At 49.6% G+C, this 24,146-nt stretch overlaps 1 protein-coding gene across 4 annotated transcripts in view; it reads right to left on the minus strand.

The window, feature by feature from the left end:
- LIMS1 (LIM zinc finger domain containing 1) overlaps window positions 1-24,146 on the minus strand; it is a 79,618-nt gene that overhangs the window by 25,505 nt on the left and 29,967 nt on the right. Inside the window, exon 1 of one of the 4 annotated variants that reach the window (XM_040975512.1) lies at window positions 4,775-5,210. The exons of 2 other annotated variants lie outside the window; for them this stretch is intronic. In XM_040975512.1, coding sequence (XP_040831446.1) covers window positions 4,775-4,950 — 176 coding nt within the window. In that variant the 5' untranslated portion in view covers window positions 4,951-5,210. Of the gene's footprint in view, window positions 1-4,774; window positions 5,217-24,146 lie in introns of those variants that run through there. One more of the 4 variants, XM_040975511.1, reaches the window with a different exon arrangement.

The following is a 24,146-nucleotide window of genomic DNA, read 5'->3' on the forward strand; positions in this document are numbered from 1 at the left end:
AGGAAGGACAGCAAGTCACGGACTGACCACTTGAAGAACTCGAGAGAAAATTCAGTAACTGTTATCTAGGCTCTTGAATCTAGCACTGAAAGTTCTAAGAAGCACTTCCAGCTTTGGCTGTTTGGCTCAACAATTTTTGCTGTTCTTATTGCTAAATACACCATGAAGGAGTGAGGGTCTATAATGTTAGCAACTGATGATACAAATAAAAGTCATGAGTTGCCTCCAAGGAGCAAGCTTGATAAAGAGCTTAATTCCACCCTCAGGCATCGGCGAGATAACAAGTGACAGCTCGAGTGGCTGGATCCCCAGTACCCACACGGGAGAGCTGGACTCGGCGCCAGGTTCTGGCTTCAGCCCTGCCCACATCCATGGCTACAGGTATCTGAAGAGTGAACTGGCTAATGGGGCAGCACGCACTCTAATAAGTAGGCAAAACTTAAAAACAAGATATGATACGTCAACATTTCAAAGCCAATTCCTTTGCCTTCTGAGAACACAACATCCACTGAACACCACGCCACAAGCGTCATGTCTAAAGTGACTATGTAAGAGAACTCAAAACCAGCTAAGGGGCCCGGCGCGGTGGCGCAAGTGGTTAAAGGTCCTCGCCTTGCACGCCCGGGATCCCATATGGGCGCCGGTTCTAATCCCGGCAGCCCCGCTTCCCTTCCAGCTCCCTGCTTGTGGCCTGGGAAAGCAGTCGAGGACAGCCCAAAGCTTTGGGAACCTGCACCCGCGTGGGAGACCCGGAAGAGGCTCCTGGCTTCGGATCGGCATAGTATCGGCCCGTTGCGCGCACTTGGGGAGTGAATCATCGGACGGAAGATCTTCCTCTCTGTCTCTCCTCTCTGTATATCTGCCTTTCCAATAAAAAATAATAAAAATAAATCTTAAAAAAAAAAAAAACCAGCTAAGGATGAGACACGTGAAATCTTAAAATGATAGGATCTGCATTCCATAGAGGGGCCAGAGGCTCACAGAGGCAGTGTGAAGTCCAACATTTAAAAGCTAATTAGTTAGGGCCCGACCTGGTAGCCTACTGGCTAAAGTCCTCGCCTTGCACACCTGGGGTCCCATACGAATGCCAGATTGTAACTCAGCTGTTTCACTCCCCATCCAGCTCCCTGCTTGTGGTCTGGGAAAGCAGTGGAGGACGGCCCAAAGCCTTGGGACCCTGCACTCATGTGGGAGACCCGGAAGAGGCTCCTGCTTCCTGGCTTCAGATTGGTTCAGCACTGATCATTGTGGTCATCTAGGGAGTGAACCAGTGGGTAGAAGACCTTTCTCTCTGTCTCTCCTTCACTCTGTAAATCTGCCTTTCCAATAAAAAAAATATATACATATATTTATATTTATTTATTTTAAAGCTGTTTAGTGAAGGGCAAGCACAGACTAGAATCCAGGTCCCCTTCACAAAATCAGAACGCTAATCAAAACAGATTACATTAATTTGGAACATTCAGGAAGATACGACAGGGACATTATCATATTTTGAAAGTCCAACCATGTGGTCCGGTGACTGCTGCTGAGCCACGCAGCTTGGGTCCCTCCCTCTTTAGTAATCCCACTATCTTAAAACCCGCAGAAGGTGTTGCATGAATAGTCCCAAGTTCTTTCTAATCATGCTTCAGTTTGGAAGAAAAGCAACATGGCTTTGAAGAGAAAGTTTGATGAATGGGCAAAGTCCGTTGCAATGATCTTCCTGGCCAGACCACCCTCTGGAGCCCAAGCTTCTGCTGCGTGTCACGTTCCCCGCTGCGGCTTTTGTCCTCCCAGACGTTGAGGCAAGGCACAGATTCTCTGAAATCTTAACTAACAACCCTCTCAGGCTGACAGGATGCAGAGTCTTCTCCGAGACAGTAAACTAACTAATTACCCCTCGTGCCTCAGCTCCACCCACTCCGGTGGAAGATACTGCATTCTGCTGCTCTCCCACAGATGGCGTCCTGTTGTGTAGCCTCCCATGCGTGACACCATTCAGGAATACCACACCCCATGGCGAGCAAAACTCAATGTTATTTAACAGGCTTGACTGGGGGTGGGGGTGGGGTCGGGGGCAGTCTCTCTGATTTCCACTTCCGTTTAAAAATTATTGTGGGTTGGACAAAACATTTGTAAAATCCCCATGTGCACCCAGCTTGGCTGTAACGGATGAGCTGTGGCAGTTCTAGAAAGCTTTAAGTTTCTCTTTCCTTTGATGGAGAAGCAGGCGAACTTCACCCCTTTCAGGTGAATGCCCAGTGCAATGTGGAGGGATGACATAAAAGAGACATAAAACCACCTTGGAAATCAAGACCTGCCACACAACACCACTTCGAGTCCTAAACCCTTTCAAAACTTTCACTAAACCTCAGCAATCTTAACGGAATTCCAAAAAGTTGGGCAAGGACATTCTAGGCATTAGCACTGCGGCACAGCGGGCTAAGCCGTTACTCACAGTGCTGGCATCCCATAGGAGCTCCCTGCTGCTGCCCCGGGGAAGGCAGAAGATGGCGCGAGGGCTTTGGGCCTTACTTCCATGTGGAAGACCCAATGTAGCTCCTGGGCTCTGACTCTGGCCTGGCCCAGTCCTGGTTGTTACGGATATGTGGGGAGTGAACCATATATACAAGGTCTCTCCCGCTTTCTGTAAGCCTATCCCAAATAAATAAATGAAAATAGAAATTAAAAAAAAAATCGTCCTTGAAAAGAAAGAAAGAGCGGGCATTTTAGCATGTCCTGGTTCATGATTCTCAGGGTCACAAAGCAGGAATTACCGTCCCCTTTCAGAAGTCTTTTCCAACCACAGCTCAGCAGGAAGCCATCTAAAGCAACATGCTGTATCAGGCTGGCTGCATATGCAAGGACGGGACACTGTCCTTTATTGGCAAAGACATTACTAGCAAGATTTAAAAACATGTAATGCAATGCCATTCTTTCTAACATTTTTTTTATCTGAGAAAGTTTTTGTTTCAAATAAAAATATTAACAATATAATTCACTAATACTACCATGCAATGAGTTTAATATTTTCCTCCTTGTGAATTTCTCAGACAGCAAATAGTGATAAACAAAAGTTCTTTGGAAATCTTAGAAGTTTTAAAAGTGTAAAAAAGTTCTTCTATCATAAGAACTTATATCATTTAGCTGTTTATATGTATTATATTATACATTGCTTATATGTAAGTTCAAATATTCAAACAAAACTAAGAAACAGGTAGATGCATTATAAAACAAGCACAGTTTATTCCCCTTATCCAGAAAAAAGAAAAATGATTGTGTCTACTTAAGAAGTAGCCCTACAGGGCACGGCACAGTAGCCTAGTGGCTAAAGCCCTCGCCTTAAACATGCCGGGATCCCATATGGGCACCGGTTCTAATCCTGGAAGCTCCACTTCCCATCCAGCTCCCTGCTTGTGGCCTGAGAAAGCAGTCGAGGACGGCCCAAAGCTTTGGGACCCTGCACCTGCGTGGGAGACCCAGAAGAAGTTGCTGGATCCTGGCTTCGGATTGGCACAGCACCGGCCGCTGTGGTCACTTGGGAGTGAATCATTGGATGGAAGATCTTTCTCTCCTCCTGTCTCTATATATCTGACTTTGCAATAAAAATAAATCTTAAAAAAAAAAAAAGTAGTCCTGCTAACAGCAGGCAGGAAAGAAGGAACAATCTCACCACTCAGTTCTCCTTTCCCACCCGCTCTGTAAGTCTGTACTAAACGTGTCATGAACATGCTTCTTTGTATTTAATATGACATATGCTTAAAGTTAACTTCAAAAATTATGCATGCCCCCAATAGCTATCAACAGATTAGCTATAACTGAAAATCTTCCAGAAAAAGATTTCCACTGAAAAGGGGTTCACGTCAAGGAATATGCACGCGTAGGAGTGTGTGAGACCACACAGACACACAGACACACACACACACACACACACACACACACACACACACACACAAAGCCCCTGGGACACGGCCTTTGTCCTGGCCTGTCCTGACTGACTAACTCAGCTCCTTCCACAGATCTGCCTCACACAGAAAACCGCATCCCCTAGCTCTCCGTTATCCAAATGTCTCACTTGCCTAGCACGGGCAACAAATGTGCCCATCTTAATTCGCAATCGTGTGTACATTCCAAACCGTCTTGAGACTTCACCAAGCCCTTAAAGTTGCAGGTTCCAACACTACAATCCCCCAGTTCTCTCAAACATCGCTCCCTGAGTTGTGAAGGTCAATGCTATCTGTGAAACACTATGATGCAACCGGTTATGGAACAAGAGAACCGGATCAGTTAAACGCTCCTGAACTCTCACCGGACAGCTGAGGGATCCGCAGGAATTACAGGCTCACAACGTGAACTCAAGTCCCATCATCTTAAGCAATTCAGTTAGCCTACTTCAAACTGCTGACTGTAAAACTGAATAAGCACGTTTACCCATGTCAGGCATTCAAGTTTTCACTGCTTTGCTCAATATGCCCGTATCTTTGGCAAGTTTTAGAGTGTTACTGTTTTGCTGTGAAGTCACTGAGAAGGAAAGTCATCAGAAACCCACTGCAGACAAAGATGCTGGCTCCCACGTTAAGAGGGCGTTTCCCCTCCCATCCGCATGCGGTCCAGTGGAAGGTGCACCTGACCAGGCAACCTGGCTGCTCCCTGGGGGGATGCTGCACTGCGAGCTGCCCTCAGGGCCCACACAGATCGCCCAGAAAGAACCCCAAAGCCCAGGAGACAACTGTGCACCGCAGATGAGAACAAAACCCCTAGCAGCAGGGAACTCTAGAGGGGAGACACTCACAATTTCGCATAAAAGTCACAGAACTCCTTGTAGATCTTTATGTCACTGTGCCTGCGCTGTAGTTTGGACACAGCCCTCTCGTCTTCATGGCCGTTAGCCTCGTGGACACGGTTCAGCACCGTCAGCTCTTCATTCTCTGGGATAGCACACGGCTGCACCCGGCCAGGGAAAGCCATGGTGGATGCTGCCGGGAGCAACAGGACGCAGCAGAGGAAACACTATCCAGCCCCCACCCCCGCCGCCTCCCCGCCGGGGTCACTCCCACCATTCCCACGCATGTCAGCCCGGCTGCCAGAGTGGCCGCTGACACCCCAGGCGGAAGGCTTTAGCGGCACAAGCACGGGGTCCGCACACCAACCTACATTTGCTGAGCCCTTTCCAAAGTTCTAGAAAACATTCCACAAGGCAGGAACATGGTGTTTTCCAGAGCAGCCTTGCTGGGGAACTGTTGCCATAAACAACAGCGCAGGAAAAGAGGGCTGGCTTCAGCCCTGCCAGGCAACACTGTGCCCTCAGCTTTGGTGGGTATAAGAATGTTCTGGTTGATTTGTCAAACGCCCCTGGCAACCTGCAGTGCGATGGACCGTTGTCAGGCACTCACGGGAGTGTGAGGACCCCTCTGCGGCTGGGGCTTCCTTAACCCTTGAGCCCCTGGCCTCCTGTCCCTGGTACTCCAGGAGCCTGTTACAGAGTGCTAGGTGTGACTTCCGCTAGCTTCACTCGTGGCACGCATGAAGGGCCAGCACTGTGGTGTAGTGCGTGAAGGCACTGCCTGTGGCACGCACAGACTGAGTCCTGGCTGCTCTGCTTCTGATCCCATCCCTGATAATCCAACTGGGAAAGCAGCAGAAGGCCCCAGGTCCTAGGGGCCCCGCTCCCACGGGGGACACCTGGGAGACGGCCCAGGTCCTAGGGGCCCCGCTCCCACGGGGGACACCTGGGAGATGGCCCAGGTCCTAGGGGCCCTGCTCCCACAGGGGACACCTGGAAAATACTCCTCATTCTTAGCTCAGACTGGCCCAGCCCTGGAAAGTACAGCATTTGGGGAATGAACCAGAGGCACTATATATGGATATAGGGCCCGGCACAATAGCCTAGCAGCTAAAGTCTTCACCTCGCATGTGCCAGGATCCCATATAGGCACCGGCTTCTAATGTTGGCAGCCCCGCTTCCCATCCAGCTCCTTGCCTGTGGCCTGGGAAAGCTGTTGAAAACAGGCCAAAGCCTTGGGACCTTGTACGCGGAAGGCACAGCAGAGGCTCCTGACTCCTGGCTTCAGATCAGCTCAGCTGACTGAATAAGCAAATGAATAGAGCCGGCCCATGTTGGCTACAGTGCCATCAGAACTGAAACAGATACTTAAGAAAAAAAAAAAAACAAAACCAAACCCATTTTTAGAATTATTATCTTGTCAGGCCCCCCACCACAATTTACATCGTCTTAACCAATGTAGGTAATCTAGATATGATTTTGAGAATTCAGGAGGATGTACCCAGGTTATGTGCAAATATTATAAATACTACACCGTTTACTGGCGTCCTTCAGCCTGACTCTTTTGAGCATGCGCTGTAGCTGCACACGCCTTCTGCTATATGCAAGCATGGGATAATGCCGATTCGCACATCAACTCTCGTGATGCGTGAACAAGGCTGTCTGTCCCCAGTGCCCTGAATGAGGAGCAATGGCCTTGGGGCCATTGAAGGATCAGGGGGCGCTATCATCTCCCAAAACAACCAAGCAGGCCGTCACTTTTCTTAATTAGCTATCACAGAGAGTCCCGCGTGTTAATGTCAGCTTGTTTTCCGAGAGCAAAATCCGATCAAAGCCAAAGAAACACCACAGCAGCGTTTTGATACATTTTGGTCTTAATAATATCACTCCAATGAAACAATTTTTTCGGGTCTGTGGTTCTAACCTGGAGAAAACAGAGTGATCAGAACTCCCTTGTTGAAGCCTGCTATCGCCGCTCGGGTGGCACCAAAAAACCTGGAGGTAGGGTGGGGGGCAGACTCCGTCTGGCCTGAAGACCAAGTCCAGCAGGCAGGCAGCTCCTGCTGAGGAACCAGGCTTGCCTGTGCCCTTGGTTTCCTAGAGGTTTTCCAAAGAGGGTCCATCGTGGGACCAACCCCCTTATCATCACAGCTAACGTAGGCCTTTGATGACCCCGCAGTCCAAGCCCCTCAAGGGACTGCGGATAAACGCATCGCGCCCACTGTGCGCCAAGCCTGTCACGTGCTGAGTGCGGGCGCACCTGTGCGTGCTGTCAGGTGAGCTCAGCGCAGGGCATCAAGAACTGTCAGATCACACCAGCCCCGTGGTGCCAAGACCGCTACCCAAAACACGAGCGACTACTGTGAAACACCGCACTCGACAGGATCACGCGCACGTGGCCAAAATGAAAAGCAGCGTTTCGTAGATGGCGCCTTTAATATTCTCTCCAACAGAAATAACTACATTATTTGTATGTCTACCAAACATTTCATCTGAGGATTGACGAGGCCAGACTGAACTTTCGCACTAACTGCCTCTAAAACATGGGCTTGTGAGATAAGAAAAGGGGCAGTCCTTGACATGCTTTTCTTCCTTCCACAAATACAGTTGCACAATTGATGACTCACAAGTACTTGAATGGAACTTGTCCCAGCTGGCGTCAGGGGCTTCCATGGATATAGGGGTCTTTTAATTACCGAGGTGGCCTGGTTAAGTGAACAGGTGGCAAAAGGCCTGTTTTCACAGTTAGCTGTTTACCCCCTCCCTTGAAATGGAAACTTTAATCTGATTTTCCCAGACCACTAAAAACATAACAATTACGCTGTGTGTGCAAGTGAAGATAATGGGAACTGGAAAGTTCTTTCTCATTTCCCAACCTCTAGGACAAACGCACTGTTTGCTTTCCACAGATTGTGAGGAAACAGACGAAGGCTAGCCACAAGAGGATATGGATTTGCAATTAATATGCCATTTTGCTTTGCCTGTTGAATTGTTTTTCAAACTCTGGATTGCACAAGCAAAAGAAGGAATTAGTCATTACCAGAGGCAAAAGAGTGTGAAAGAAACAAGACACGCGATCTCCCCAGCTGAGTTACGCAGTTGAGCTACTGCACCCATTGGGCTATCAACATTTGTTACAGAATAATATATTTTTTAAAGATTTATTTATTTATTGGAAAGTCAGATGTACAGAGAGGAGGAGAGACAGAGAGGAAGATCTTCCGTCCGATGATTCACTCCCCAAGTGACCACAGCGGCCAGTGCTGCACCAATCCGAAGCCAGGAGCCAGGAACTTCCTCCAAGTCTCCCAGCAGGTGCAGGGCCCCAAGGCTTTGGGCCATCCTTGACTGCTTTCCCAGGCCACAGGCAGGGAGCTGGATGGGAAGTGGGGCCACCAGGATTAGAACTGGTGCCCATATAGGATCCCGGCATGTTCAAGGTGAGGACTTTAGCCGCTAGGCCACGCCGCCGTGCCCTACATAATAATAAATTGACCAAGCAGAAATTTGGTCACCTAACAATGATGATAAAAATGGACCAAAAAAAAATTTCCTATGTATCATCACTCAGATTCCATTCCAGGATTCCAAAAACAGTTTCAAATGCACAACCGAAGTTTAGCAGCTGCAATGAAACATGGCGGAGATAACGTGCCCTTCTTTTCCTTGACATGTGTTCACAAGAAACTCTTTCTGAAACAAATCTTATCTAAAAGTTTAGGGAGTAGCTGTGGTGTGGTGATACGCATGGCATTCCAAATCTTAACTATTTTAAGAAGGCTGTTTATTTTCCACAGAAGGAAAATGAACAAAGTGCTACTCAATGTCAACTTGGAAAGTTTTCAGGGAGTAAACAAGTTGGCACACACGCAGTTCCCAAATCGAAAAACAAAATGTGGTGTTCCTAGTGAAGTAGTGAGGCAAACATTTCTCCTCTGGTGTGTGAAGGAAAGCTGTCCTGGCTTTGTTCCTGAAGCCCATGAGAATGCCACCTGCAGGAGCCACACCACGGGGGATACCAGGAAATCCCAGGGCCGGGGCAGGCAGGGCTCTGGGTAATTGGTCTCCCTCAGGGCCTGAAAGCAGCCTGCAGAGTTGCAAGCACTCTGTTCAGGCACAAGAGGTACAAATTACTGCCAACAACAACAACAGTGATGTAGCGTGCAGAGCTGTTGCCTGAGATGCCAGCATCCCATAACGGTGCTGGCTGGTGCCTCGGCTGCTCTGCTAGAAAAACAGAAGAAGGCAGCCGATGTGCCTGGGCCTCCCCTGCCACCCATGTAAGAGACCTGGATAAAGCACCCTGGCCGTTGCTGGACCCAGAGGGGGCTGCTGTGGCCACCTGGGACCAACTAGAAGATGGAAGACATCTTTTTCTCTCCCCATCCCCCTATGTGTGTGTCACTTTCCCTGAAATTCTTTTAAAACGCATAAATCAATCAAGCAATCAATTGAGTGAGCAATTTCCTTTTTTTCCCTTCCCCAAAGAGTACAGGACTGGCGTGGTGACATAGCATACTAACCCTCTGCCTGCAGTATGCTATGTGCCTTTGGTTCCTGGCTGCTGTCCCGGCCGATGGCCTTCCTGGGAAGGCAGTAGCGAAGGCTTTCGGCTTTGGGTCCCTGCACCCACGTGGGAGACCTGGAAGACACTCCTAGCTCCTGGCTTTGGACCAGGCCAGTTCCAGCGATTGTGGCCATGTGGGGAAGTGAGCCAGTGGATGGAAAATCTCTCTCTGTAAATCTGCCCTTGAAATACATAAATCTTAAGAAATCCTTAAAAATAAAGAAAAGATCTCAGTTACTCAATCGCAGCCAGCTTCATATATATAACAACAACAGACTATTTGGTGGTCTCCGTGAGATCTCTGAGCAGCCCACGAAAAATGCATGAGAAAAAAACATGTATAAGTTTCAAGATATTTTTACACTCAAATGTATCCTTTAAAAATTCCTGGAATCCTACCATCTTCAGATAAGCAGAGTCCTACGTTAATTTTTTAAAGTTCTGATTTTTTTTTTTAAATTTCAGCGAGTTTCTCTGGCTTTTAAAAACATTTGCACTGTATACTGGCCCTGAAGCAGCTCTCTCATTTTTCAGGCTTGACTGTGACCCACTCACATATATTATTCGTTGCTAAACATGTTTGGAAAAGGTCATGAACAAAGCAGACACTTCAGGAAGGCTTTTGTTACAAGTGGAGCAGTAGGGTTTAGAGCTAGCAGTGTTAACGGAGTGCCCAGATCACCAGGGAAGCCCTTTCAGTACCCACAGCTCCTTATACGGTCCCAGCGGCCCCTGGCACCAGACTCCGGGCTCTGCACTAAACTCCCGTTTTAGTTCTGACTCAGCCAGCTATCTCACCAACAATGACCTTCAGCTGGAGGACGTGAGCAGGCGTTTTTATTTCATGACTAAGCTCAATGTGAGGTCTGCTTTGCTCAACGATAAAGTTTTTAAAAGTCAGAATTTCAGTGGAGAAGGACAAAGAAAACCATTTTAGATTAAAATCTGCATGCCTTTCATTGTCAGTGCTTTAAATTTTTTATTTAAAAATTGTTGGGCCCGGCAGTGTGGCCTAGTGGCTGAAAGTCCTCGCCTTGAACACCCCGGGATCCCATATGGGCACTGGTTCTAATCCCGGTAGCTACACTTCCCATCCAGCTCCCTGCTTGTGGCCTGGGAAAACAGTCTAGGACGGCCCAAAGCCTTGGGACCCTGCACTCGTGTGGGAGACCCGGAAGAGGCTCCTGGATCCTGGCTTTGGATTGGTGCAGCACCGGCCGTTGGCGCTCACTTGGGGAGTGAATCATCGGATGGAAGATCTTCCTCTCTGTCTCTCCTCCTCTTTGTATATCTGACTTTGTAATAATAAAAAATAAAGATTGTTATCATTATTATTTCTGAGATAGGCAGCGACAGAGAATTTGTCACTCATTGATTCACTCCTTAAACACTGGGAGTTGGGCCAGCAGGAAGCCAGGGGCTGAGAACACTCTGGGTCCCTGGGTGGGTGGCAGGAGCCAACGAGCCACGCCCCCCCAGGCGAGCGGCAGGAAGCAGAGCCAGGGCTCAAACCCTGGGCGTACTAAGCGACGGATGTCACTGTCCCACGGGGGCGGCAGAAGCGTCATGCCCAACGCCCACCAGCCCGGGAAAGGAACTGAAAACAAATAGTTGTTGCCAAATTTTAAAATGTTGCCTTTGCTTGTTAACTTCAGGTTTTATAAAGTGCATAGAGGATGGCTAAGAAATCGTTTTAGCTACTGTGATGTAGATTTTATTGCCAGCACAGTGAGAATGCAGGTGGAAGGCGGCAGGGGGCGGCTCCGTTGCCTTGCCCACTGCACTCAGCAGCGGGTGCTGTCTTGGCCGTCCCCCAGCAATCCCCCAACGCCTTCTCCTCCCCTCCTGCCCTGGGCTCATCCTCCTTGCCAACAGCGACGCGCTGTGTACAAAGCCGTGCAGAGCGCTAAACGGGAGGCTTTGTTCGGTCACTCCCTCTTGCAAGAAGAGAGGCTGTCAACTTAGCCAAGACAGACACAATCAGTTTGTGACACCTCGCAGCCTGAGTCTCACGGGCCAGGGGCAGTGGTGGTCAGCAGAGGGCGCTGCATGGGCACTGTGGGAGAACCCGGCTGCCCACCAGCAGACCCCGGCTGTCCACCAGCAGACTCGGGCTGCCCACCAGCAGACCCCGGCAGTCCACCAGCAGACCCCGGCTGTCCACCAGCAGACCCCGGCTGACCACCAGCAGACCCCGACTGTCCACCAGCAGACCCCGGCTGTCCACCAGCAGACCCCGGCTGCCCACCATCAGACCCCGGCTGTCCACCAGCAGACCCTGGCTGCCCACCAGCAGACCCAGCCGCCTTCACGGCTTCTTGAGCGTCTAACTCCTTCACAGCAGGGCAGCCAGCAGCTGCGTCATGATGCCAGCAGCTGCTTCACACCGGTAACTCTCTAAGGGGTGCCAACAGTCTCGGAAAATCTGGAGTGATGATTTCCAGCAAGCTGGGTCTGGGACTTCTCTGCCATTCAGTGAGCCCTGCTGTGTCACGACGGCAGAGAGGATGGACGCCATGTGTCAGCCTTCCCTCTGTGCTGGTAAGCGCCTCAGGGGTTAGAGCTGGGCCAGAGAAGCCACAAGTTTTATCGGAGTCTTCTACATGGATTCAGAGGCCCAACCACTGGATCTATCTTCCATGGCTTTCCCAGGCAGATAAGCAGGAACTGGAACAGCCAGGACTCCAAGATAAACCCAAACAGAACACCTGCCTGCGATGCAGGCGAAGGCTTTGAGATGCTACTGCCAGGGCGCAGGCCCCTAACGGACGCTTCTCACAGCAGCTGCTCCTACGCTGTGGCCCGATCACTGGGAAACATGAGAGATCAGCATTTTCCAGCTGCTGCTCCTTCCTCCAGTGGCTGCAGCAGCTGAGCTAGGCTGAAGCCAGGAGCCAGAAACACAGCAGCAGGGACTCAGGCACTTGAGCCATGATCTGCTACCTTTTTGATACATCAGCAGGAAGCAGCACAGAAGGGTTGGGACTGGCACTCCGATGCCACAGTGCTGGCTGGTTTTCTTCCATTAAAATTATTTATTTACTTATTTTTAAAGATTTATTTATCTTGGGGGGCCCGGTGCAGTGGCCTAGCGGCTAAAGCCCTCACCTTGAGCGTGTCGGGATCCCATATGGTGCCAGTTCTAATCCCGGCAGCTCCACTTCCCATCCAGCTCCCTGCTTGTGGCCTGGGAAAGCAGTGAGCATGGCCCAAAGCCTTGGGACCCTGCACCTTTGTGGGAGATCCAGAAGAACCTCCTGACTCCTGGCTTCGGATCGGATCAGCTCTGACCGTTGCGGCCACTTGGGGAGTGAACCAGTAGACAGAAGATCTTTCTCTCAGTATCTCTTTCTCTCTATAAATGTGATTTCCCAATTAAAAAAAAATAAAATAAATCTTATTTTTCTTTTTTAAACAGAGATGGGACTGAATCCCAGATTATGGGACGTGGTGTCCCAATTTATGCTCCAGTGGTGCATAAACTGCAGTGGTGATACCACAATATCCATTTGTAAATCAAGCTCTTATTACCTGAATGCTTATTAGTTATTTTTTTCTAACTCTGTGTATTAGACCGTCCCTGCCTAACTTGCCCTGCCTTCTTCCCCTGCTCCACTAGAAAGGCGCCTGTCTCACTGAGCCCCTTGCAACTACTCTTTGGGTCTCTGAGACAAGGAAGGAGTGATTTACCTAGTAAGAAGACAGTGTGATAAAGTGGGCCTTTCTGTCGGGGGTGCATGCCAGCTTACACTACCGCCAGAGGGAGCAAACGGGTCCATGGCTCAGCCCCTAGCACGAGAGCAGGCAGCACCCCAGCCCTCGGGAACAGAGCAGCTTCCGCTATCCCCCAACTTCCACGGTCCTGTTTTCTCGCTGTTGCTGTGCTGGCCAAGAAGCGAACGCGTGAATCCTGACGACAAAGGCAGAGGGAAGGCACCTGAGACCCCTGCAAGCCCGCTTGGGTGCCACGAGCAAGCGAGAACTGCTCGCATCCTGGCTGCTGGTCACGCTCCAAGGCTGAGCCGCCCAGTGCCACTGTACTGCAACAGCCACGCATGCACCTTCTCGTGGTGCCCATCCTGGGCTTCTCCTTCCTCCTGGAAGATGCGTACAAGGAAACAGCAGGGTGCTGTCCAACACGGTGCAGTTCAACCCGCACAGTCTCTCGACCTCAGAACGTCTGAGAGAGGCAAGCATTGTGGCATAGCAAGTTAAGCCTGCACCTGCGTTGCTGGCATCCCACATAGGTGCCAGCAGGAGTCCTGGCTCTTCCACATCTGGGATCCAGCTACCTGCTAATGCTCCTGGGAAAAGCGGCAGAAGATGGCGCAAGTGCTTGGTCTCCTGCATACACATGGGAGACTCAGAAGAAGTTCCATGTTCCTGGCTTCAGCCTGGCCCCACCCCAGTCATGTCCAGACATGTGGGAGAAAAGCAACATATGGAAGATCACTTTCTCTCTCTCTCTCTCTCTCTCTCTCTTCCTCCCTCCCTCTCTCCTGCTAACTGACTTTCAAACAAATAACAATAATAATAACAACAATAATAATGATAAAATCTGTGGTAGAAAGGACCACAGGTACCACGGTGTGTAGCATCCTCCCAGGGCTGTAGGACTTGCTTCGGGCAAACACCAAGGGAGCAATCTCTAGTTCTACTTTCTGCAAGGCAAGTGTGAGTGCTTGCTACTATAAAACTCTTTTTTTCCCTCCTCTACCTCTCCCAGTCGGCACGGGCAGAAAGCCTACCCTGAGCAGTGGGGCATGCCGAACTAACCATCTACTACAAAGTGAGCGCTGTATGCAAGGGGGAACTGACACAGCAGAGAGCAGAAAGCGGCCCTAGTCTTTCCATGTTCTTTCACACAGCCTGGCAGGAGGAGACAGCACCCTGAAGAGGCCAGTGCCACAACGGGCTGCCCGAGAGCCCTGGGCAAAGTCCCCGAGGACTCTCCCTGGAGACCGGCCTTTCCTGCTGGAGACCATAACCAGCAACCAACGCCTACCGCAACAACAAATGCTTAAGCAACGCTGTTTTTTAAAGAACAGCGTGCAGGTAAGTGAGGGGAGCAAGCACTGCCAGGGACCAGAGGGAGATGGATGTTTTGGATGCTTTTGGTACTGAAGCCAAAAGACAGATGCAGAGTGTGTGTGTGTGTGTGTGTGTGTGTACCTCTTAACATTTAATCACTTAATGATATAAATGAAACAAACCTTCCTGGCTACAGGGCAAGGAAACTCCTCGTTCTGCTCCTTTCACAAATACAACTGTTGCCAGGGACCTCAGCGCAGCCCAGAAACGTGACCTTCCAGGACCCTGAGCCCGGGCCACGCTTCATCAACACTGCAGCCAAGCAGCAGCAAGCATAAAACAGCCATCTCTTTCACGGTTGCTGTCAACAAAAACAAAACGAAAAAGACAGCAAAAATGTAACCAAAACTAATTTGGTATGACGCCAAGTGACTCGTCTTGGAAAATACAGAGAGAACAAAATAAGTGAATTTTCAAAGAGATTAGATTCTAGCAGGAAGGCAAAGCAAACGATGCAATGCTGGTCAAATGCGCAGCAAGGCCGCACGGAAGAACTAGACACCAAGGGACATAAGGTCTTGTCAACTGACAGCTTCCGCTCCGAGTCTGCCAAGGCGACCACTGGATTCTACATGTCCTAGCCGTGTCGTCTCCCATGGGTGGCAGCATCCTAATCTACTAGAAACACCTGAACACTTTCCAAGTGACAAGTCTCTTCTTTTTCGATAAAACGGATCAGCTCTGAAGGAAACATGTATGTGTATGGAAAGGGCAGACGAAGAAAACCCTACAGAATGAATTCCTGCAAATGAAGAGAAAGACGAGCAAGCCGAAGGGCAAACCAGTGGCAGTGTTTGCTCATCTAGAAATCAATGTGTATGCTTGCCCTGCAGGTATAGACCGCCTCTAAGTAAGCTGTTTATACAAAGAGACTTACCAAAGTCAATTTGCCTTCCTTTTTGTTTACTATTTTCATCTAAATTTAGGCCAGTTGAGTCAGGACGGTCCTGCTCCAAGGCCACAGCCCCCGGGGCTCACACAGAGCTCCGTAGAAGCCACTCCGTCATGCCATCATTCACCGTGGTTCTAAGGTTATTTCTGCATCCCCTCCTGCACGTTCAAAGCCAAGGAGGCACAGAACGAAACTACAGGGCTTTTCCTCAGCTCATTTCCTATTTCTTTGGCCCACAACAGTGTTTCTTTCCATATGGTGACCGGCACTGCCTGATAAAGAACCAGCTGTCCAGAACCACAGAACTGGGAGCACTTGAAGCCTCAATCTTTTTCTTGCTTTTGATTTATTTTTGCACAGGATTTATTTATTTGAAAGACTTACGGAGAGAGGAGGAGAGACAGAAAGAGAAACTTCTATGCACTGGTTCACTCCCTAAATGGCTGCAAGGACCAGGCGGAAGCCAGGAGCCAGAAGTTTCATCTGAATCTCCTACATGGGATACCGGAGGGTCCAAGCGCCTGGATCCCCTTCCAATCTTTTCCCAGGGGTTGTTAGCAGGGAGTTGGAGTGCAAGTGCGGTAGCCAGGTTTTGAACTGGTGCTTATACGCAATGCTGACAGGTTAACCCACAGCGCCACAACACAGGTCCAAACCATTGTCTTCCAACCCGTTTCTGGTCTAGGAAGAGCAGGAAGAAGACACTCATGTTTATATGTCTGATCTCCTCCTCTCATTCGCATCATGGGAGAAATTTCACTTCTAACAGGGTTAGGAAACATCGGGGTTGACACTGTGGCACAGCAAGTCAAGTAGCCACCTGCTTTGCCAACAACCCATACAAGTGCTGATTCTAGTCCTGGCTGCTCCACTTCTGATCCAGCTCCCTGCTAATGCTCGGTGAAATAAGCCCATCCCAAAAGAACAAATAACCTATGTTCTCTCTTACATAAGGTCACCTTCATGCAAAATACAAAACAATGGCTATCCAGTTTAACACGTACATACAGATATTCTCGTAGATGAACTGTATGATGGAGACTACCATATTGGGAAGTGAAGATGCATTGCAATATACATCTCTATTCTGGAATAAAAGGAACACTCCCAAAGAAACCGTTAAATATATCCTGACAACAGGATGCTGGACTTTCTACCGTTGTCTGTATCTACAATGCCATGAAACACTTACCGAGTCGAAGGACTATGTGATTGTAATAATATGGGGGGGGGATGGGGTGTGTGTGTGGGAGGTGGGCAGAAGGGGTAGGGAGGAAAAGGAGGCGGGGGGGGAACTCCCTATACCTACACAGCTGAATCACGGAAAATAGTAACAAGAAGACAAAGTACAAAAATAAATCGCAGGCTCTTTCAAGAGCGCAGGCTGCCCCAGTGATTCTCACGGACGGAACTGCAGACTGGGATGCTGGCAGCGCTACCAGTTCAGAGGCAGGGGACTGGGCCAGGAACCCAGAGCCCCGTCACACGCCCACTTCCTCTGCACCGGACTTCCACACGCAATCACTGAGTGCTTATATTCCACTCAGAAATCCAGAGTGCAAAGCTTGCTTGCTTTCTTTAAATAAATAAATAAATAAATAAGTTTCTGAATGGGCCCTGAGCGATGGCCTAGTGGCTAAATCCTCATTCTGTGTGTGCCGGGATCCCGCATGGGTGCTACTTTGTGTCCCGGCTGCTCCACTTCCCTTCCATCTCCTTGCTTATGGCCTGGGAAAGCAGTAGAGGACGGCCCAAAGCCCTGGGACCTTGCACCTGCGTGGGAGACCCAGAAGAAGTTCCTGTGGGTTTGGCTCGGTTCAGCTCCGGCCAGCCACTTAGGGAGTGAACCGATGGATGGAAGATCTTTCTCTCTCTATCTCCTCCTCTCTCTATAAATCTTTCTTTCCAACAAAAAGAAATAAATCTTAAAAGAGAAAACGTTTCTGACTAATCTAGCCTCTTCTCTTTACGCTCGGGCAGAGCCGAGGCGCAGGGAGGCCCCAGTTCATAGTTCCACTTCTCAGTACGCAACAAGAACTCACGCAAGGCACCAAGAAATGGAAGGTCGACCCAGCATATTAACGCCCACTCCTGAAATTGGGAGTTGCCTTATAACTCATATGTGTGTTGTTTTTACTCCGTTCTTGTGACAATCGAAAGCTTTAAAAGGGTGATCGATTTTCAGAAATGATGACATATTCAGCTATTTCACAGTGAATGTTAACTCACTGGTAGTTGAATCACTTTCTCCCGTTGAACTAGAACTTGTGCCAGCTAACCAACCTCTCTACCCTTCCTGCTCCCTATGGTTAATACAACTGTATGGAACACTGCATGTCTTGAATGCTCTCATCACAAAGAAATGACACCTGTATTAGTTAACAAGATACTACACACCCCGACCTGATCATAACACATGTCTATCTGTAAGAAACATTTATATTTGCCACGTAAAGATGTGTGCTTATTATGTGTTGGTAACAAAAAAAAACCTATGTCAGTCTCTCTCTTTCCTTACACATCTCAGAAGACAATCCTAGGTTCTTTTACAGAGAACAAAGTTTTGTTTTTATTGGAAAGTCAGGTCGACAGAGATGCGGAGACACAGAGAGGAAGATCTTCTAGTCATTGATTCACTTCCCAAGTGGCCACAGTGGCCAGAGCTGAGCCAATCTGAAGCCAGGAGCCAGGAGCCTCTTCTGGGTCTCCCATGCAGGTACAGGGTCCCAAGGCTATGGGCTATCCTTGACTGCTTTCCCAGACCACAGCAGCGAACTGGATGGGAAGTGGGGCGGCTGGGATTAGAACTGGCACCCATATGGAATCCCGGCGTGTGCAAGGCGAGGACTTTAGCCACTAGGCTGCTGTGCCAGGTCCAAGAATAAACTTTTGCAATCGATTTTTTTTTTTTGCCTTCTAAACACAGCTGAAACATTAAAAACTAGAATTCTGTATATAATCTGTGTTCTATTTCTGGTTCCATGCATAATCAGATTTCTTTGCTATCATATGGCCACTTTCTGTTCTCATTGCCTCCAAGCAATTAGAATTCTGACAATACAGCGTACCATTTCATCTCAATACTATCTGACAATGCCTTCTTAGAAATAGTTTTACCAGCCGTTGGTGGTGAGAGATGTGCTGAGATGAGAGCACTGCGCTCCTGAACTGCAGACCTGGCTACGGCGCTCACCGACCCTGTCCACATTGGTTTAAATCTATGACCAAAGGAGCAAAAGAGCTTTTAATTAAAAACTTAATCAGGTTAATTCTATTTATCTCCAAAAACACGGGAATTAAAAGGTATTTCCTTATTTTATTTTTTTAATTGAAAACTTTATTTTATTTTTGATGTTTTCATAGTTGACAAGGATGCACCCCCATGAAGACCACTGATTAGGGTGTGGAGGGTTGAGGCCCGGGGGGAAGGCGGGTTTGACAAATGTTTTCAATTTTCCTTTTCTTTCCTTTTCTCCTGTATCTGGGAGGTTGGAGGTGGGGAAGAGTTGGCGGGAGAGGCAAGAGGAGCTACGCCCAGCAGCCAAGCTACATCAGCACCTAGGGTTGGGGAATATTCACTTGATGTTATCTTAAAAACCCTCATGTGGAGAGGAATGTTCCAAGGGTGCTACTTGAGTGGTTTTGATAGATCTGAGACGCTGCTGGTTTCATTGCTCCAAAGTTGAAAAACAAACCCTTCCAAGGTCCACTGGCTAATACAGTCTACCTAGTGCATCCACTCAACCAGGCACTTGCTGCCAAAGCTTGGCCAGGAGAGTTGTCCAACCTGTTCTGCCCTCCATCTTTTGACATGTCATTCAATGTCCTCTGCAGGCCCCAAATGAGCTGGCCGTCATGTTCCCCTTTTGCACCTGGCATGCCACCCACTGCAAAAGCATCAGCAACTCAGGAAACCCACAACCGATACATGCAATCCAAACTCAGACACCCTATGATTTTCAGAGTTGGGGTGTCCCCCAAGAAACCTCATCTAGGGTGACCCCAGATCTGACTCTTACATGTGCCAGCCAGTGCAGGGTCTGGTTCAGTTGTCACTCACATCAGCCTATAGACATACTGCTGATTACAGTTGCCTGGTCAGTCCTATCCCTAGCCCCATGCTCTACGCACACTGACAGATGTTATGGTCCAGCCAAACCCAGCCCACAACAAACCCAGCTATTGTGTACACCAGCAGGAACTGTAGCTTAGTTGTGGCGAACCCCAATAACTCCCACCAGTTCCATGCCCAGCCCCAGTTCTTGTACATGCCAGTATTTACAGCAGACTGGTCCAGTCTGTTCCACATCCCATCCAATCACATGAACCAGTCCACACGTATGCTCACAGCCCTGGCTCTCATGCTCAACAGCAGGAGCTGTTTCTCAGCAGAGGAGTTGTGGCAGCTTCCCCTACTGGTCCCACTCCAAGCCCTGGATCTTTCATTTTCCAGGGAGTACTGTGGTCCAGTCTGATATGATTTGCACCCAGTCCTGGCACTTGCCAGCAGCTGCTGAAGCAAAGCCCGACCAGCTAGCATGTACTGTGGTTCTTTTATGTGCCAGAAAATGCAGTGGCCTGTCTTAGCCTGACCCTCTTCCATACCCAGCTCACATGCAGGCTGATGGTTGTTGCAACCCTGCCCAGACTCTTCTGCCTCCAGTACCAGCTCTCACGCTCCCGAAGGGGAGCAGGGGCCCAGCAGGGTAGCCCCTGCAGCACCCTCACCAGGTTTGCTCCAAGTCTGGTGTTTTTTTTGTGTGTGCCAGTGGGTGCTGTCTGGCATGACCCATTTCACTTCAGCATTCACTGGTAGGTGCTGCAGACTTGCTCCACTTAGCCTGTCCCCAGTTGTAGTGCTTGCTGCAACCTAGCCCAGCCTGGCCAGTTCCCCGTTCTAATGTTAACTGGCAGGTGTTATGTCCCAACCTGGCCTGACCTGTCCCCATCTTAGGGGTCATGGTCGCCAGTGGGGACTTTGGCCTAAGACCAGTTCACAGCTGTGGATCTCATGTGCAGTGGATGGGTGCTTGGCTCAGCATGACTTGGCCTGCTTCCACCAGTTGGTAACCTTGACTAACCTGCCCATGCCTGTTCTGGTTCTCACCAATGGATGCTACAGCCCATCCCTAACTGGCCCACCCAGAGAACCTGGCTCTAATATGGATCTGTGGGTACTATGACCTTGTCGAGTCCACCCTACATCCACTCTTTCTCTTATGAGCGCAGGGCCACACTCATGCTCAGAGATACTGCAGTCTTGTTCAGCTTGGTCTGCCCTCAGTTTTGGCTCTTGCACTCACCAGTGGGGTCTGCAGCCCAGCAGGAGCATCCCCTTAGCTCCTGACCAGGCTCACTCCCAGACGCAAATGTTGCATGTGACAATGGTTGCTACAATCTAGACTGGCATAGCCTACCCCTGTCTTGGTCCTTGCCATCAGATACTGCAGCCTGGCCTAGCCTAGCCCACCTTGAGTCCCAACTCTCACTGGTGGGTGCTGTAGCCTAGTATTTCCCAGGCTGCCCCTATTTTTGGCTTGCCCCCCTGAGCCAGTCCACACACACCTGCCAACAAGTGGAACAGCCTTGCCTGGCCTGACCCACACCCAGTCCTGACTCTGTATTCACCAGAGAGAGTACAAGTCCCCCCATCATGCCCACGCCCAGACCCAGATCTGGGAGCAGGTGCCCAATCCCAGACCCAGATCTGCAAGTGGGTGCTAAGCCCCTACCCAGCATAGTCTGCCCTCTAGGAGTGGTCTTCTTGTGTGCTGGTGAATGTTACAGCCCAGCCCACTCCACATCCAATTCCTGAGTGCTCCTGCGGGTGCTGCAGCCTGGGCCAGTCCGGCAACCCCAGTTGCCCTGAGTGTTGGTGAGTTCCATGGTCATGCCTGAGCTCAGCTAGTCACCACCCCAGCTCTCGAGCAAACCAGCTGGTATGGCAGTCAAAAAGGATGATGAACCCACAAATACTACACAGAATCTGCCTCCAGACCCAGGGTAATGACATGGCCTAGCCTAATGTGGCCTACCCTCTGTCCTGACACTCACTGGTGGATACATCAGTGGCTGATGCTAATTAGCCTTCGCAAGCCTCCCACATGGGTGGGTGCATTGGTCTGACCCAAACAGGTCATCTGGTTTCCCTCTAAGCCACCCAGTTTCAGCTCCCTGGCTTACCTGCAAGTGCAGAGGCCAGATCCATGGAAGTTCCCCAGAAGTCATTTCTCAAGTGTAACATATCCCCCCTCCCACAGATTCCCTTACCCCCTTCCATGAGCAACCCACAGTCCCCACGGACATGCATGGGTTTCCAAACCCGGTTTCCTGGAGGGGTGGGGTGGCAGCTGGAGCATGCCCACCTGCACATGTGTGAGTCCTTCCTTCCTTGTTTTAAAATACACCAAAACGTTCTCAATACTACTGCAACCCAACAACAAGAACTAATTTAGGGGAAGATCTGGAGGGAGATACAATTATAAACTTATTCAAATTCTTACTCTGCTACCTTCTACTGTCTTTTAGTGGCTTTAAGCTTAGTTTGGAAAGAAAAATCCAGATACTCTATTTTGATGTTATTGCCTAGCTGAGACTCAACAAAACTTCTTGCAAAGCTCATTTCATTCATTCTCACCAACACTGGCTAAATAAATACTAGTTTGGACCATGCCTGTGCCAGCATTCGACTGCTGTCCTCCCGTGGACAGAATCGGAGGCCAGCCTTACAGAACAGCTTTGGAAAACGCTGAGGAGAGATGAAGGGAAGACATGAAAGCAGCAGATGACAGGAAGAAGAGGGAGCCTCGGGAGAGGAAGGAAGGAACATTTCCAGGCTCAAGTATCTCTACAGTCAGATTTCAACCAGGGAAAGTAACCCGAGGCCCTGGGCTCAGGAGGGGCCCCCCTGCCCTGCCCTGCCCTGCCCTGGAATGCATGCCAGTCTCAGACCCATGCTTTGCTTTCCAACAGGGTCCTTCTGTGGGACAAGTGAGGCTTCCGTGGTGGCTCCCGGCCAGCCTGTCTCAACAGCGGATGTTCCACCACGTGGTCCGCCTGCTTTCCCTTCCTCCAGTTCCTTCCGAACCTTCACTCTCCTCGGTCGTGTGGATTCCCTGAGCAATACGAGGCTTTTCTGGGAAAATCACTCGTTGCTTGATTTAGCCAGGCGGCTGCTCTTGTCCCCCACTGACAGCCCAAACTGAGCAAATGATGGGGGTGGAGGCAGAAGATGGATGACAGGGGGTCAGGGATGCAGAGACCAAAGTCACAGAGACCAAAGCAGGAAGCAACCACAGAGGCTAGAGAAGGGAATGCCCCTGAGATTCAGGACAGAATTTGACCTTGTGGGCAGAAAAGGGGTGAACCCAGAAATAGGGAAGCCGTGGGAAAAAACAAAGACACCATGATAAACAGGAAGTAGACTATTTTTGCCATTTTCCTGTAGATTTAATATTACCTCCCAAATCAAAACAAACAAACAAACAAACAACAGTTTATTTAAGCCAAAAGGGAGGGCCCGTAGAGAGAAACCTTATGTATTCAGCGTTGACTTTTTAAAAAGATTTAGTTATTTATTTGAGTGGCAGAGTAACAGCAAGAAGGAAGGACACACACACACACAAACACACACACACACTCACATACACACATACCCCTTTCGTCTGCTGCTTCACTCCCCAAATGGCTGCCATGGCCAGAGCTGAGCTTCTTCCAGGTCTCCCACATGGCTGCAGGAGCTCTAGGCCCTGCGTCATCCTCTGCTGCTTTCCCAGGCCTCAAGCAGGAAGCTGGATAAGAAGTAGAGCAGCTAGGACTTGAACTTGCAATCACATGGGATTCCAGCGTCATGGACAGAAGCTTAGCCTACTAAGTGGGAGGGAAGGTACAAGTGGAGAGTCCGAGGTGACTGGACATCTGATGCAGACTGTTTAGGATGCCTGGGTCATGTGTCAGAGTGTCTGGTCAGAGTTCCTGCTCACGTGCACACTGCCAAGCAACGGATGATGACCCCGTTAGCTGAGTCCTGCCACCACGGCAGGGACCTGAACTGAATTCAGTCTGGTCCAGTTCTGGCCCCTGCAGACATGAGTAAATCAACAGATGAAAATACCCCCGACCCATTGCCTCTGTATTTCAAGTAAAATGAACACAAATACATTATAAAACTGTGAGCGCAACGGCCAGTGCTATGCCGATCCGAAGCCAGGATCCAGGAGCTTCTTCCAGGTCTCCCACATGGGTGCAGGGTCCCAAAGCCTTGGGCCGTCCTCCACTGCTTTCCCAAGCCAAATAGTTGTTGTTTAAAATCTACAGTCAGTAAAGGCAGGCCCCGTAGGCCTGGTGCGGCTCTGTCTGCTTCTGCAGATAGATTTCATGAGAACACCCACTCGTGGACATGCCACAGCTGCATGCACACAGCTCAGGGCTCTGGTAGAGGCAGAGATGGAGCCCTACAAGCCTGCAGTATTTCCCACACACCCTCACCAGAAAGGCTGCCCTCCTTGGCGGCCACTCGGCTTAGGTGTAATCTGTTACTCAGTAATCTATAAACGAGACTCTGCTCCCAGCTTATCCTGACCAATAGGCCATTTACCTGGGTGCTTGTATTCCCACAAGTTAGCACAGGCTCGTAGTGTGGTTAGTCAGTGATATTTAGCTCCAGAATATTCTGCACATAGTAGGGCTTTAGTAAACGTAGATTTAACCCCAACGTTGGCCTAGCCAGTTATGCCTGACACATTAACTTTGGAAACTCACTCTATCATAGTCTTTAAACAACTTATGACATTAATTAAGCAGAGACGGGCACAATCTACGATGCACAACTG

Source organism: Ochotona curzoniae, unplaced genomic scaffold (assembly GCF_017591425.1).
Source record: "Ochotona curzoniae isolate NIBS_2020 unplaced genomic scaffold, NIBS_Ocur_1.0 contig_2688, whole genome shotgun sequence".
NCBI lineage: Eukaryota > Metazoa > Chordata > Mammalia > Lagomorpha > Ochotonidae > Ochotona > Ochotona curzoniae.